Source organism: Hyperolius riggenbachi, chromosome 1 (genome assembly GCF_040937935.1).
Source record: "Hyperolius riggenbachi isolate aHypRig1 chromosome 1, aHypRig1.pri, whole genome shotgun sequence".
Lineage (NCBI taxonomy): Eukaryota > Metazoa > Chordata > Amphibia > Anura > Hyperoliidae > Hyperolius > Hyperolius riggenbachi.
Window position 1 is genome coordinate 366,570,599 of NC_090646.1, and position 17,232 is coordinate 366,587,830.

Here is a 17,232-nt window from a genome sequence, read left to right on the forward strand (position 1 = left end):
ATGGAAAACTGCTGAGATGGAGCTTAGTTCTCCAACAATATAGCTTCACCATTCAACATAGGAAGGGGAGCAATCATGGGAATGCTGATGGGCTGTCCCGTCAAGCAGAACCAACAGTGTAGGTGCAGGCAGGATGATCTGGGAAGATCATCTGCCTTGCACCAAGTTAACGGCGGAGGTGTGGAGATATATTGAGGTGCTGATGATATTAAGGATAACAGGAACATATTTCCTTCATTTTTTGACTGTAACATATGGGATTGTCTGTTAGCCAGTCTTCCTGGAATTCCGTATAAAGTGTAAATTACCTATCATTGTCTGCTTCTAATGAGGAAACCCTTAATTAGACAGTTGCTGTGAAGCCTATACAGGTGGTCAGACCATGTTGTCTGAATAATGCCTCAGATGTGTATTGGGCTTGGGAGTAATTGGTCACCTGGCCAGAGTAAACTGAAGTCTGTCTAATGTAATTCTGTATGTAGATGTCCATTACCTCTGCCCCATTGTCCAGCAGGGGAAACTGTGTCTACTGCTAATTACCTGCCAATTGAGGAAGAATAGGCTGGTCGGCATGGCTTTTGAGTCTGGTGTCAGCCATTGGGACAAGGCAAGCCTGCTAGAATCTTGGGGGCAGGGGGAAGCTGACACCTGAATGTTTGAAATGTATTTGACAGCCTACTGGAAATTATTGAAGAGGTGAAGTCCTTTTGATACCATTTCTACCTGTGGAAATTGAATTATTGGTGGAGTTGAAAAGCCTCATTTAACAATCTCTTGATGTAAAGACATTGTAACCTGGGGAAATTGGGCTAAGGAAGTCTTTTGTTGGGTGTGTGGACTATAGTGGATGTTGGATCTCTGGAAATCCAATTATGACTGAGGATGTAATTAAATCCAGCTTCCCCCCCGTCCACACAGGCTTACAGCCTCGAGGCGAATATTTCATTATAAAAACCAGGGGACAGCTACCTCAAAGGAGTTCTCTTCTGACGGTAGTGGCAGCCGGTCTCCTGGCCCAAGCTAGTGAACTCCTGGTCTAGCCAGACTGTGTCCGTCCACACCAAAGTCCACGATTCTTCTATCGGGATCCCTTTATTTTGGTAAGCAAAATCGCTTTGTGTGTTATCTTTGTAACTTTATCTTGTAACTATTTTTACTTTGTTTTTTGTAATTTTTCTGTATATATTAAGTTTGCACTGTTCTATGTTTTTCTAGAATATTAAATTATTATTTAATAAGTTTGACTTCTGCCGTACTAAACTAACCCTCATAGCCTAGAAGAGACTGAAGTGTAACCGTGTATAAGTTCATGCCTAATTGTACGCTTGAGCAACACTACCGTAGGAAATTGTAATTGCATTGGGTGTGGGGGCGTTTGTCATACGTTGGCCTAAGCGCGCAGCTGACCCAACGTACGAACAACGCCAGTGCGAGTAGCTAACAGTATCGTTCGGAACGACTGTTAGTGGGTCTTTGCTTCACGACAGTGTAAGATTGCAACTGTGTGTGTGTGTGGGTGCGTGGCGTTCCCGTATTTGGCCTAAGCGCAAAGCTGACCCAGATACGAAAACGCGGAGTGCGCGCTGAGGACTCGACAGCAGAGTGGAAGTGTCTAGCGCACAGCTAGTGGTGGCAGTGAGAAGTGTTTGAGGGGTTCCAGCCTTGTTTGTAGCTTAAATAAGGCTGTTCCCCGCTTAATCTGGTCAAACCCGCAGTCGGGAACCGTATACGCAGGCGTGCCGCGGGCCGGTTCCTGACAACTGGCAAGGTGATCAGGGCTGGGGTCTGAGGGCGTTCTGAGGGTGTGGGCGGGTGATTGAGTGCCCTAGGGGCAGATAGGGGTCTAATCTGATAGGTAGCAGTGACAGGGGGTGATTGATGGGTAATTAGTGGGTGTTTAGGGTAGAGAACAGATGTAAACTCTGCACTTGGGAGGTGATCGGACGTCGGATCTGCGGGCGATCTATTGGTGTGAGTGGGTGATCAGATTGCCCGCAAGGGGCAGGTTAGGGGCTGATTGATGGGTGGCAGTGACAGGGGATGATTGATGGGTGGCAGTGACAGGGGGTGATTGATGGGTGATTGACAGGTGATTGACAGGTGATCAGTGGGTTATTACAGGGAAGAACAGATGTAAATATTGCACTGGCAAATTGATAAGGGGGGGTCTGAGGGCAATCTGAGCGTGTAGGCGGGTGATTGGGTGCCTGCAAGGGGCAGATTAGGGTCTGATCTGATGGGTAACAGTGACAGGTGGTGATAGGGGGTGATTGATGGGTAATTGGTGGGTGTTTAGGGTAGAGAACAGATGTAAACACTGCACTTGGGAGGTGATCTGACGTCGGATCTGCGGGCGATCTATTGGTGTGGGTGGGTGATCAGATTGCCCGCAAGGGGCAGGTTAGGGGCTGATTGATGAGGTGGCAGTGACAGGGGGTGAGTGATGGGTGGCAGCGTCAGGGGGTGATTGATGGGTGATTGACAGGTGATTGACAGGTGATCAGTGGGTTATTACAGGGAAGAACAGATGTAAATATTGCCACAAAAACCTAGAAGGTGGCGCTTCTTACAACTGACATAAAAAACGTTAATAATCCAATGGGATAATTCCACTTCTGCCAAGGAATCTTGTAATTCACAGTCTATAATCTTGCTATCACCTTCACCAGCACCCAGGTGAACAGACACTCACCAGACATAAAGACCTTCAATTAGGTCTATATGCGCCTTGGGACACTGCGGGCCGTCCCCCACCGCACCGAACTGATGTTGCTGCCACTGATGTACCGGATACTCCTTATCCTTGCAGTATGGTTTCCAAAACTCCCATATGGTTTTTCCTCAAAAGAAACGCCTCACATAGCATAAAACCAGCGACATTTATTTATAAAAAGCATAAAATTACACTCACAGAGTTGCTTCTTTTGGATCAGCACAGAGTAATTTCTATACGGGCTCTCCCCCGTTTCGTTGGGCCCCGGCTGGCACCTGCAGTCCCTCTACTGTAGCTGGAATGGGGAGCACCTCCACTTCCCACACAGTTCCGGACGCCGCTCAGGGACTCCACGTGTGTAGCTCTGTTTGTTTCCGTGTCTCACCCCGCCCCGCCAGGGGGTCTGAGGGCAATCTGAGCGTGTAGGCGGGTGATTGGGTGCCCGCAAGGGGCAGATTAGGGTCTCATCTGATGGGTAACAGTGACAGGTGGTGATAGGGGGTGATTGATGGGTAATTAGTTGGTGTTTAGGGTAGAGAACAGATGTAAACACTGCACTTGGGAGGTGATCTGACGTCGGATCTGCGGGCGATCTATTGGTGTTGGTGGGTGATTAGATTGCCCGCAAGGGGCAGGTTAGGGGCTGATTGATGGGTGGCAGTGACAGGCGGTGATTGATGGGTGATTGATGGGTGATTGACAGGTGATTGACAGGTGATCAGGGGGATAGATGCATACAGTACACGGGGGAGGGGGGGTCTAGAGGGGGTCTGGGGAGAATCTGAGGGGTGGGGGGTGATCAGGAGGGAGCAAGGGGCAGTTTAGGGAATAAAAAAAATAGCGTTGACAGATAGTGACAGGGAGTGATTGATGGGTGATTAGGGGGGTGATTGGGTGCAAACAGTGGTCTGGGGGTGGGCGGGGGGGGGTCTGAGGGGTGCTGTGGGCGATCAGGAGGCAGGGGGGGGGGAAATCAGTGTGCTTGGGTGCAGACTAGGGTGGCTGCAGCCTGCCTTGGTGGTCCCTCGGACACTGGGACCACCAGGGCAGGAGGCAGCCTGTATAATACACTTTGTATACATTATACACTTTGTATGCGGCGATCCGGGTGCTAGTAACCCGCCGGCGCTTCTGAACGGCCGGCGGGTTACAGAGCGAGGGGGCGGAGCCAGTCCCCGGCGGCCGATCGCGTCATGAATGACGCGATCGCTCCGCCCATGCCCCTACAAGGACCGACGCCTCTGGGCATGAGCTGGTCCTTGCGGGATCCACTTTCCGGCCGCCCCTGTGCAGTGGGCGGTCGTTAAGTGGTTAATGGCAGATACAGGTGACTAGGATGTAGTTTGCAAGTGGTTTTCACGTTCTCATCCATCAGATTACCAATGATATGTGGTAGGATTTCAATGAAGCAGAGCATGCTTCAATCAATATATTAAAGTGGGGCAACGTTTGCTTTACCCATCTCAAGCAGATTCGGTCACAGCGATCAAATCTGCTGTATATCGACAAGAAAACTTTGACTAGTAGTGTATGGCCAGCATTACACAGGGACATGCTAAGTTGTTAAATATGCATCGAAAGCACCTCGCGCACCTGTTATGTGATCAGGAGAGCAATCTCGCCACTAAAGTGGTTAATGTCCAATGTTTCTGTCGCACAGCAGGAGGGTGGTGATCTAGGAAGTATTGGAAGTATATCCTGATACATTTAATGCAGTACTTTGTAACAATGTTTATAACAAAAATTGCTAAAGACAAATGAGTTGTATTAAACTGCAAAACAAAACTTTATTTATGAAACCAGTTTAGCTACAATTTGTTACAATTTTTTTAATTAGCAACATTCTTTGAAAAAAAAAAAACGTATCTGTATCCAGAAAGTTTAGGAATGTGAAGTAGCACAACACAGGGCAGTTAGTCTGAGTGGGCCTCATCATGCCCGGTTAATAGGTAGGTTCAAAAGTATGTTTACCGTTTTAGCAGTTTACACTGTTTTCTGTTGAAAACTACTGATAATAGTTATCCAAAAAATTGCATTCATGTTTATAGAACACAAGTCAGGCACACAAATAGAACCCCATGTAGAATGTAGCAAACAATGAAAAATAAAGATCTAAAGAAAATAATGTACAACAGTCTGTAATAGATTAATAATATCAGAAAGTATTTGTATTGCTAGCAGAAACACTGAATGTTTTCAGCAGAAGAAAGTCGGGTATTATTGCAAGTTTCAGTAGGTCTTTATCCTGTCTCTGGAAGGAGGAGAATCCACATTGTCCCCATAGATGGGCTGCATGTTTGGGAGAAGGTATGAAGAATTATAGTAAGGGGATGGCACAACCACTTCTTCTGGGTAGAAATAGGCTGCAGTCTGCAAAGAGATCCAACACAATCATGCACAAAAAGTAATACAACGTCAGTATACTGTAAAGAAGCGTTAAAATATTGCCATTAAAGAGAACCCGAGGTGGGGATCTTAGAGTTAAATAAATACCCAGAGGCTGGGTCTGGCTATAGTGCCCCTGTTGCTAGTTGAATATTCCCTAAATCCCCCCTGCGCTCTGCACGAGCCCATAAATTACAGCCGCGCTGTCGGGCTCTGTTTACCTTTTTAGTGCCACTCACGCCGCACCCCCCCTCCAGCAAAACATCGGTCCCCGCCCGCGTCCCTTCTCTCTAATCAGCGGCGAGGGAAGGGACGTGGGCGGGGATCGGCGCCCTGCAGGAGGCGGGGGAGCGGCATGAGTGGCACTAGAATGGTAAACAGAGCCCGCTGCGACACGCTCAGTGTCGCCAGCGCGGCTGTAATTTATGGGCTCGTGCAGAGCGCAGGGGGGATTTAGGGAAGATTCAACTAGCAACAGAGGCTGGGCACTATAGACAGACCCAGCCTCTGTGTATAGATTTAATTCTAAGATCCCCACCTCGGGTTCTCTTTAAGGCCTCTTACATGTGGGATCTCACAGGGATCAAGACTCTATTCCTCAGACAACAGTTCAGGTCCATGTGCTGTACAGAAATTTCACCAAACTAGAGGCTAGCAGAGTTGCTATGGAAGGGGGAGGAGGGACAACGCACAGCACACAACAATATGTCTCACAGCAGGCAGGGGGAGCAAGAAAACAATGCTCTTGGGGGTTGGTCTAGGGTTAGATGTCGCATGCCAGACCTTAAAGCGGACACAAACTAAACATTTTTGTTTATTCAAAATATTTAGTTGCAATATTCTGACACATACAAAGATAAATAAACACTCCTTCAAGCCTATGAGCATTTCAGTGCATGCTTTTCACCCTTCTCTTTTCATAATTAGGGTTATACAGGTGAGAGCCATTAGCAATTCCTCCTTTGCTGGACACCATCTACTCCACCAGTTTGCCGGATTCTGTCCCGGCAATATGTCATCATGTAGCTGAAAAAAGGCTGCCATTTATTATTATAATTTAGAAAATAGATTTTATTTCTGAAATCTTGTATTTTTAATTTGGGTCCACTTTAAGGTGACATTGGGGGGCTTCTGTACACATGCTTGATTCTTGGCCAATGTGGTCCTTAAGGTTGCTCTGGAGTTTAATCTAACTTTTGCACTGTGACTTGTGCACTTAGCTTAAAGGGAATCTAAAGTGAAAGTAATGTGGCCAGCTTAACTTATATTGGGTTTCTTTGAGCCCTCTGTAGTTCTCCTGGTCTTTCGTCATTTTTTTTCTGCACCCTTCCATTCAGCAGCTTTACCCTCCAAAAGCTGGCCGACTGGGCCCCAGGTAACTTAAAGAGACTCCGTAACAAAAATTGCATCATGTTTTTTATCATCCTACAAGTTCCAAAAGCTATTCTAATGTGTTCTGGCTTACTGCAGCACTTTATACTATCACTGTCTCTGTAATAAATCAATGTATCTTTCCCTTGTCAGACTTGTCAGCCTGTGTCTGGAAGGCTGCCAAGTTCTTCAGTGTTGTGGTTCTGCTATGCACTCCCCCCTCAGGGTATAAAGAAACACACAAATGATCTCTTGAGATTCAAAAGGAAGGCTGTATACAGCCTGCTTGTGTATGGATGTATTTTCTATGTGTGGACATACTGTACATCAACCTACTTCCTGTTTTGGTGGCCATTTTGTTTGTTTATAAACAAACTTTTTAAAGCTGTTTTTAACCACTTTTAATGCGGCGGGGAGCGGCGAAATTGTGACAGAGGGGAATAGGAGATGTCCTCTAACGCACTGGTATGTTTACTTTTGTGCGATTTTAACAATACAGATTCTCTTTAAACTGGCCACATTACTTTAACTTTAGATTCCTTTTAAAGGGAACCTTAACTGAGAGGGATGTTTCCTTTTAAACAATACCAGTTGCTTGTCAGTCTTGCTAATCTCTTTGGCAACAGTAGTGCTTGATTCACACACCTGAAACAAACATGCAGCTAATCCAGTCTGACTTCAGTCAGAGCACCTGATCTGCATGCTTGTTGAGGGGCTGTGGCTAAAAGTATTAGAGACACAGGATCAGCAATCAGGCAACTGGTATTATTTGAAAAGGAAAAATCCATATCCTTCTCAGTTTAGGTTCCCTTTAAAGGGGTTCTGAGGGGGTTGTGGAAGAGAAAAACTGACACTTACCTTGGGCTTCTATCAGCCCGTGCAGCGGTAATGTCCCACGACGTCCTGCTCCCATCCGCCGTTCCCCGCAGCCGGCACCGGGCTATTATTCGTCTGACATACAGACGAATAATGCGCGTTGCCGTGCCTCCGCTCGCGTCATCTGAGGCTTACTGCGCAGGCGCAGTACAACGGAGCCTTGTACTGCGCTTGCGCAGTAAGCTTCCGATGACGCAGGCGGAAGCGAGCGGGTGCGCGGCCACTCTAGCGCAGCCGCAGTTGGATTCCATGCCGCTAAGACCGGGGCCGGCGGCGGAGAACGGCAGATGGGAAGAGGACGGCGTGGGACATTACCGCTGCACGGGGCTAATAGAAGCCCAAGGTAAGTGTCCGGTTTTCTCTTGCACAACCCCCACAGAACCCCTTTAAAGGGAGTCTGAAGTGGAAATAGATATAATGATTTGTATGTGTAGTACAACTAAAAAATAGAACATTAGTAGAACATACAGTATATGAGTCTCATATTGTTTCCAGTATAGGAAGAGTTAAGAAACTTCTCTTGTTATCTATGCAAAAAAGCTTCTCTGAGCTCTCCAATCCAACTTGGGTCGGCTTCAGTGCTGTTTTCTTAAGCTCTTATCTCAACCTGTCTCTCACTGTTTCTTATTTGTTTAAGGTTTTTCTGCCAGGAAGTTCAAAGGTTTATTAGCTCTGCTCTGTTTCATTATTTAAAATACGGAGTGTAATCTGTAAACAGCAAATATGACAGAATGATGCAATGTTATAATAAAAAAGCTATATAACTGAAAATAAAAATGAGACTTTTTGTTGTTGCTACTAATGTTCCATTACTTATCTGCACTACACATACAGTTAATTATAACAGAAGCTTTTTTTCACTTCTGTGTCACGTTAAAGTGTATCTGAGGTGAATCTCGGATCAAAAATAATGTGTGATATAATGTTGATTCTTCTGACGTATGTGTATGTATATATATCCTATTTGTATCCTGTACGTGCCAAGACCAATTCCGGGCATGACCCAGTCATGCTTGGCGAAAATAAAAGATTCTGATTCTGATTCTGAAAAAACACATACTTACCTAAGAAGAGGGAAGCCTCTGAGTCCTTTAGAGGCTCCCTGCACTGTCCTCCGGACCTCAGTCAGACATCTGATCTGCATACTTTTTAGGGTCTATGGCTAAAAGTATTAGAGGTAGAGGATCAGCAGGACTGCCAGGCAACGTCCATTGTTTAAAAGGAAATACATTTGGTAAGCTCCATATCCCTAATCCCTCTCAATTCCAGTGTCCTTTGCACTATATGCACACTATACTAAATTCTGGCTGAGTTTAGTATAACGTGCATGTAGCCTGAGATTGATGAGTGCATGTTGTCTAGCGTGTAACGATATCGCCCAAACTTGCATGCTAGCTGCTGAAACAACAGTGACCCCCGAGCACATTGCTCCTCTCCTGTTGTCCCTGCTCCTTTTCCCATACACTACTTGGATTGAGCTTGATCCGGATGGGCAACACTGTGGTATGTGGTAAGTACTTTCAGTAAGCCAAGCCTTTGTGTATAGACATATCCAGCAAGAAAGTAGACAGAAAAAGTGGATCAGAGTATAGTTATTTGTGTTTCCATTAGCTCTCCAGGTGCATACCTATGAAATAGCCGCCGGGAGATTTGGGCACAGGATGTAGCCGATATACTGCTTACTCTGCTCCTGCACAAGTCCCGGTGGCGTTAATTACTATTCCCCCTCCAGGCCGCAATGGATAGCGGGAAATAATGTAATTCAGATTCCAGCTATTGCTGTCGGCCGAATTACAGTGTTTTAAAAGAAATTTGAGCTCCATCTTTTTACAGCGCCCAAATTACTTGCTTACTTTGCCTATGGTGGCACCGGCAGCGCCAAAATCTCCTGTGCTGTTTTAACAGTGCTCACTGTTGTAATATCTGTTTCTTGGATTTGTCTGCTTTGCTGCTTTCACAATTATGCTTGGAAAGGGGAGGAAAACAGAAAACCTAAAACTGTAGCAAAATACAACAGCAGTTGGCAATAATGGTTTCAAAGGCCAAACAATGCATGCTTAGATACAGGGTTTAAAATCTGTGCATACCTTTACTATTTTACACAACACAGTAGTCACATGACCCTGATTTCACCCCTGAATGCCTAGAGGTGGATCACCGGCATGAGAAACTTTGTTAGCATAGAATGCATGGTTTGGGTGCCCAAGAACTGGGTTACCAACAGGCACCAAGGGATAAGCGACAATACAAGGAATCAGTAGAAAGATGAAGCCAAAGGATAATAGAAGGTGAATATCCATTAGGGTCAGGTGCCAAGATCAGGCAAATTCTGCAACATGAAAAATGCAGTACTGAATTTAAATGAACTAAAGTGTAAAGCAAAGGTTTTTATTACGGAGCAGAAAATAAAGATCTAAATAATGTTTAGATTAAGGGACAGCTATCACACAGAGCACCCCATTTATATTAATACTGTAACAAATATATCACAAATTATAGCAACAGGTGAGTTCCCAAAGCCTAGTCCTAGTCACTTTTCAGAATGTGATATGCTTATTTCTTGTTACTGCATTAGATCAATTACTATAGAAACAAACAAAATACTACTAAAATACTAAGATGGCGCCGGACTCGGACGCCTCGGCCACAGGGCTCCGGCCTTTTTTGCTTTTTTAAGGGCTATCTCTCCTCCACTCACCACTGTGTTTCTACCTCTTGCTGAGAAGGAGGTGGAGGACATGGGCACTGCCGGTCTGGCTCTGCATCAGCCACGGACTGCAGCAGACGACGGCCGGCGAGAGGATCAGCTGATCGGGGCCGGCGAGAGAATCAGCTGTTCGCACAGTACGCAGGCATGGAGAGGCAGTGCGGAACTCTGCTGATCTGCCGCCGCTGCCCCCGGATCATCAGCGACACCACCTGCGCCGACCCCATCATGGCATGGATGGCTCCCAGCGGAGAGGCTTCCGTCCTCCACACCTTCCAGCTACGAAGGACGTTGCCGTGCAGGCCACCGGCCACCCTGCTGGTCGGGTGTGCCCAGCTTCACACAGCCGATCAGTTGTTCTGGTGCTCGTGCACTGCCACTGTCGTCGCTGCCCCGAGCCAGCCCCTTCAACCACGACAGAGGCTTCAGAGACCGCAGGGTCAAGGGAGAGCGTCCACGTGGTGCAGGCCGTATGGTCTACAGAACATGGCCTGCACAGATGACGCCGCTCTCGGCTGTTCCAACTACCACGATCAGCTGATGCTGAGCCGCTGATGAGGATGACACATGGAGGGAAGCTACAGCTGCTGCAGGAGCCACCGATCACAGGAGCATGGAGCCCCAGGAGACAACCCACGCAGCTTCTCTGCAGCCGTTCCCAGACGGCTACAGCCACACGGAGACTCCCACAGTGCACACAGCCGACCAAGCCACGTGGAGCCTCAGCCATGGAGACCCAGAGAGGAGCCAGAGCTAGTACCACGCTGCTGCTTCCAGCCTTCCAATGCACATGGGAGCCGAGTCACTGTTCCGGGCACAGCAGCTCCTGCTCTGGGTCAATGGCCATGCTGCCCCTTCAGCCACCAACCACTGACTCAAGCAATCATCAGGGACACCGGCATCACACTGCCCCAGCAGCCATTGGACCCATGCTCTCCTCCACCGCTGCCTGAGCCTCTCCACCACAGGGGCAACAGGGTACCTGATGTCCTGCACCCCACCACCACTGTGCCTGCAGCCCCACTGCTGTACATCAGCTGCTCCGACAGCCATTGGGACATTTGACCAGGCCACTAGCCAGCTGCGGCAATGCCCAGGGACTATCTCTCTCCTCTCTCTCTGCTCTGTCCTCACTTTCTCTCTCACTTTATCACTTTATCTTCCTCCTTTTCTTTTGCATCTTCTCTCGCATCTCTCTCTTCCCCAAGGTTGGAGGGGGGGGGGGTGCATCTGATTCAAGTATCGCTGCAGAAGCGTTTGAGTGCCATATACGGCAGCGGATTACCCCCTCCAGTCTTTCTCGCTGGGTCCTCCTGTAAGCTTCTATTCTCGCTATCTCTCTACAGTTCTTTTCCCGGGATCCTGGGGGGCATCCAAATAGCTGCAGAGCTGTTGAGCGCTGCAGAGAACGTAGCGTTCCACTCACATAGCACTGGATGCCTCCTCGGGACCTTCCACTATGTAACTATGTAACTAAGTATTATGTTCCATGCACTGTGTACTCACTACTAATGTAATGTACATTACTGCTTGTGTTTTGCTGTACCATCACCGACCCTGTATGTGCCAAAAATAATTCCGGGTACAACCCCCGTTGTACTTGGCGAAATAAATGATTCTGATTCTGATTCTGATTCTGACTAATAAAACAAGCTTATTTTTCTCTTATTCTCTTGCACTATCTTCCATTTCCCTCTCTATCTCACTTTCCAAATATATGTATGGCAGTGTGTATGATCTATTCTCTTTTTTCTTCTTACACTTTGCATATGCAGTGTAATGCCAGCACAATTTCTAAACAGCCACATTCCTTTAGGTAAATTACTTTCTGCTGCTCATTAAATAGTATGTAATTACACAAACTATTATGTGAACGACTTGCTTAACCACTTGATGACCCACCCTTTACCCCCCCTTAAGGACCAGCGTGGTTATTAGTGATCTGTGCTGGGTGGGCTCTACAGCCCCCAGCACAGATCAGGGTGCAGGCAGAGAGATCAGATTGCCCCCCTTTTTCCCCCCTATGGGGATGATGTGCAGAGGGGGTCTGATCTCTGCTGCCTGCGTGTGGCTGGCGGGGGGGCACCTCAAAGCCTCCCTCCGCAGCGAAATTCCCCCCTCCCTCTCCTACCTGTCCCCTACCCGGTGATCCGGGCTGCACAGGACGCTATCCGTCCTGTGCAGCCAGTGACAGGACGTCCCCTGTCACATGGCGGCGATCCCCGGCCGCTGATTGGCCGGGGATCGCCGATCTGCCTTACGGCGCTGCTGCGCAGCAGCGCCGTACAAATGTAAACAAAGCGGATTATTTCCGCTTGTGTTTACATTTAGCCTGCGAGCCGCCATCGGCGGCCCGCAGGCTATTCACGGAGCCCCCCGCCGTGATTTGACAGGAAGCAGCCGCTCGCGCGAGCGGCTGCTTCCTGATTAATCAGCCTGCAGCTGGCGACGCAGTACTGCGTCGCTGGTCCTGCAGCTGCCACTTTGCCGACGCACGGTATAAGCGTGCGGTCGGCAAGTGGTTAAAGTGAACCCGAAGGTGAAAATAAATTGATGAGATAAACGGTTATATTTATCCTTTGACTTTAAGTATCCCATGGTTCTCTTATATACTGAAACATTTACAAAGTAGGTTGAACATTTACAAAGTAGGTTGAATTTACAAAGTAGGTTGAATTTGGGACTTACCAGTGGAGGGTATTTATAGAATACTGAGTTGGTGATATCAATGGGATGAGTACTATGAATGTCGGCATCTCGTGCATTAACAAGTCGAATGTACAATTCTGCATGTTCCAGCTAAAACAGTAAAAATAATGTATATATATAAATTGCTTTACTCAGCCCATAAAGGCAAAAATTGGTATAACAAGACAACATACTGTATATAGCAGTTTGAAGTGAACCAGAGACGAAGCGCCCTCATGTATTTTACCATATGCTGTATATCAGTGGGAACATTAGAGAAAACACCTACCCTGCTCTCTGTTTCATTCTTCACTGCTCAGCCTGCTTCTTATCAGCCCTGATAAAATTCCTGACTGAGCATTCAGTCTGGCTTTGCTCAGGAATCATTATAGATGAGTCTGTCTTCTCTGATGTCTTTTCAAGCCCAAGCCTGACCCCTTCTGGCTTTGCTATAATGACTCAGCTATAATGATTCCTGAGCAAAGCCAGACTGAATGCTCAGTTGGGGGTTTTATCAGGGCTGATAGCGAGGAGGCTGAGCAGTGAAGAAGGTTTAACCACTTGATGATCCAGCCTTTACCCCCCCTTAAGGACCAGCGCTGATTTTGCTGATCTGTGCTGGGTGGGCTCTACAGCCCCCAGCACAGATCAAACACCAGGCAGAGCGACCAGATCGACCCCTTTTTTTCCCCACTGATGATGATGATGTGCTGGGGGGGTCTGATCGCTCCTGCCTGCGTGTGGCTGGTGGGGGGGGCACCTCAAAGCCCCCTCCACCACAGGATTCCCCCTCTCCCTCTCCTCCCTCCCTTCCCCGGAGATCAGAGGCTGCACAGGAATGGATCTGTCCTGTGCAGCCTCTAACAGGCTCCTGCCTGACATGTGACAGTGATCCCCGGCCGCTGATTGGCCGGGGATCGCTGATCTGGTACAACGCTGCTACTGTTAGCAGCGTTGTAGAAATGTAAACAAAGCGGATTATTTCCGCTTGTGTTTACATTTAGCCTGCGAGCCGCGATCGGCGGCCCGCAGGCTATTCACGGAGCCCCCCACCGTGAATTGACAGGAAGCAGCCGCTCGCGCGAGCGGCTGTTTCCTGATTAATTAGCCTGCAGCTGGCGATGCAGATCTGCGTCGCTGGTCCTGCAGCTGCCACTTTGCCGACGCGCGTTATGAGTGCGCGGTCGGCAAGTGGTTAAGGTTTACGCCTATGTAAAATATATTGGGAATTAGGAATGAGCAAAAGGTTTGCCTTCTAAGCAAATATCTGTGTATCAGAAAACTAGCTAGTCAGAAGTGCAAGCTGCTGATCAGTTAACTGGCACCGGATACTTTTCCCCAGTTATTGATGATGCACTCCTCATGGTGGAATATCAGTATTACCTTTATTCTTTACAAAAGCATTCCCTGGAAAGGATCTACCAGTGTGTCAAATTTTCACTGTAAGGGGAAAAGTAATTTATAGTGCCTTTTACTCTGGGAAAAATCGATATTTTATATGTTTGCATTCTAAATGTTACAATTTTTGAGATAGTTGTCCCTTAATTGATTTATTAAAATAATCACAGCATGATACCTGAGGTACTCCGTTTAGCGCTCCTGTAGTGAGTGATGGTTTTACAGGAAGTATACGAATTGGGATTTTCCACTGTCCGCTTATAACTCTGTTCTGATTGTCAAAAATGTCCAGTTTCACCCAACCGCGAGGTATTAGACGACTGACTTCCTGGCCATATGGATCATAACCACCAGATGCTTGTAGCTCAATTATCAGAGAAATATTTGGAGAAGGCCGTACTCTGGGGACAAATACACATTGAGAAGTATCAATACACATACTGTATTCCACTGGACATATTAAAAATCTATCCTTCCACTTAATCTATGGTATAAATAAATAAATATATATACACAGCTTTAAACTTTTGATTGAGTAAATGTGATTCATTTTTACCATTAGAATGATCTATTTATTGAATGATTCATCCTCACATTTTATTAGAGTTGAGAAACGTTGACACATTGGTCAAATTAATCATATTTTTAATTGTTTAATGGGCTATTCTGAGGTGAAATTATGATATAAAGGCCTCAATTTACTAAGATCATGCTGGAGATAATAAGGCAAGAGAAAACTTACCTCCGCACATCGATCTTGCCTTATTAAGGTGTAGAGATATGTTTTTACAGTGAGAGAGTTATCTTATCACTTCAGGCCTTAAGTTACCTCCTCTGTAGTTATTTTCACATGCAGTTAATTAACAGCCTGTCTTTAACTTTAGAATTCTGGAGTTATTTTAAGGATTGAAGAGTTAACTTTAGAGATCTCTCCTTAACTTAAAGACAGAAGAGTTAACTTTAGGTTTGCCTGAGGTAAAATGTTTCCTGAATACTACTGTGAGAAAACGCGGAAAAGCCGCCGCAAATACTCAGAGTCAGGCGGCTAATTCCGCGTTCAACATGGCAGCTTGCGCGCAGGGACCTGCACTCACTGGCCTGACGGAACGTGGAGAAACCGCCGCATGCCCAGAGAACAGGGCGGGGGATTCCGCGTTCGACGCGCCGATTTGCACGCATAGGCCTACCTCTCTCATCAGTGCTTAATGCGGAGAGAACGCCGCACGCTCGGACAGCGCTGCGGCATTACAACACATGTCTGGTGTGGCTGGGACTGAAAGTCCACACTGGTACAGAAGGACGCGTGCGCGCGCGGAGAGGCAGAGCATTTATGACAGCCAGAGGGGTGTCAGCTGATCAGGCCGGTCAGCTGACAATTCTTTCAGTTCTCATTGGTCCAGCACTTAGGGGAGGCGCAGGTGAGCGCTGATGTATATATACTGGGTGCTGGTCATTCCTCTGGTGTCTGGCGTTGCGATCACTACGTGGTAGCACTCAGACCCTGTCAGTATCTGTGTTATATTAGACCAGTTTCCAAGGTGTTGATGATCACGGAGCTCACACCTTAGTCTAGGAAATTCTGTTATCTATTATGTTATTATCTAGACCAGTTTCCAAGGTGTTGATGATCACGGAACTCACACCTTAGTCTAGGAATTGTTGATTATTTGTTATGACCTTCTGCTTTTCCTGACCATTCTTCTGATCTCTGATTTTGTACCTTCGTCATTCTGATACTCTGTTGCCAAACTCGGCTAGTTCCGCATCTGTCTCCTGTCTCTGTACCTGATCTGTCAGTCTGTTGCCGACCTGGCCTGTCCGACCTCGAGAACTATTTCTCCTGTTGGGAAATAGTTCACAGACCTGTCAGTGACACTTCTCCTTTGGAGTCACTCACTCTCTGATCCTTCCTACTCTCAGCCTGGCTCCGCCCCTTGGGGAGCCTCAGGCCTTTGGAAGGAATCTGTTCTCAGGGCAGTACCTCCTACTGCCTCGCACCCACTGTAAGGGTGCTCTCCTCAAAGTATTACTGTTGCACCAAACACTCATATATTACTCAGGTGTCCAGAGGTTAGAGATATATCTGATTATCGGTGATACTGCAGATCATCTATAATCGGGTGTATATCTGTATTCTCGGTGATACTGCAGATCGCCGGTAATGAGATCCTCTCTGTTACACCGATTGTTACAACTACACTCCTTATGGTGATAACGCTAGTGAATTGAGGCCATTGTGATTTTAACATTACAGTCCTAAGCACTTACTCTAAAAATTCAACACTATCTGTCTCTTGAGTCTTGAATGATAAACATGGCCACCACAGTATGGCTTCACTGTTTCTTTCCCAAGGCAAAACTCTCACTTATTTTGTCACCTGCATTGGTTTCACCTGGTTTCACCAGGGAGATGATAAGGTCAGCTGTTTGCTATGAAGCCTAATGTTCTATGCGAGGATTGCTGTGATAGCCAGCATATAGCTGGACATGCTGCTTTTCTCCAGCACAACAAAAATATAATTGCAAGTTCAAATTATATTACATTAGTATTACAATATATGTTTTTTATTTACTTTTTAAAGGACACCTGAAGTGATAGGGATATGCCATATTTATTTGCTTTTAAACAATGCCAGTTGCATGGCAGTCCTGCTGATCTTTCTGGTCAGTAGGGTCTGAATCATACACCATTAAACAAGCATGTAGCTAATTGTGTCAGATTTTTGTCAGAAACATCTAAACAGCATGTTTGTTCAGGGTTTATGGCTAAAAGTATTATGCTGGGTACACACTATGAGATTTTCTGGCCGATTTACTGTCAGATCGATTATTTCCAATATGTCCGATTTGCTTTCCGATCCATTTCCGAGCATTTTCCAATCGATTTCCGTTCAGCTTAATAGGACGTAGATCGGAAAATGCTCGGATATTGATCGGAAAGCAAATCGAACATGTTGGAAATAACCGATCTGACAGTAAATCGGACAGAAAATCTCATAGTGTGTACCCAGCATTAGGCAGAGGATCAGCAGGACAGCCAGGTAGTTTGAGTGTTTAAAAGGAAATAAATATGGTAGCCACCATATCCCTCTCA

General features: G+C 46.6%; 1 protein-coding gene across 2 annotated transcripts in view; it reads right to left on the minus strand.

Annotated features, from left to right (window-relative positions):
* Positions 1 to 4,525: 4,525 nt before the first annotated feature.
* The window catches only part of LOC137551191 (coiled-coil domain-containing protein 17-like), a 66,656-nt gene continuing 53,949 nt past the window's right edge, over positions 4,526 to 17,232 (minus strand). For both annotated transcript variants that reach the window (XM_068271327.1, XM_068271326.1), the window contains exons 11-13: positions 14,317 to 14,539; positions 12,741 to 12,851; positions 4,526 to 5,083 (exon numbers count right to left, since the gene is read on the minus strand). In XM_068271327.1, the coding sequence (XP_068127428.1) occupies positions 4,943 to 5,083; positions 12,741 to 12,851; positions 14,317 to 14,539 (475 nt within the window). In that variant the 3' untranslated portion in view covers positions 4,526 to 4,942. The remainder of the gene's footprint in view (positions 5,084 to 12,740; positions 12,852 to 14,316; positions 14,540 to 17,232) is intronic.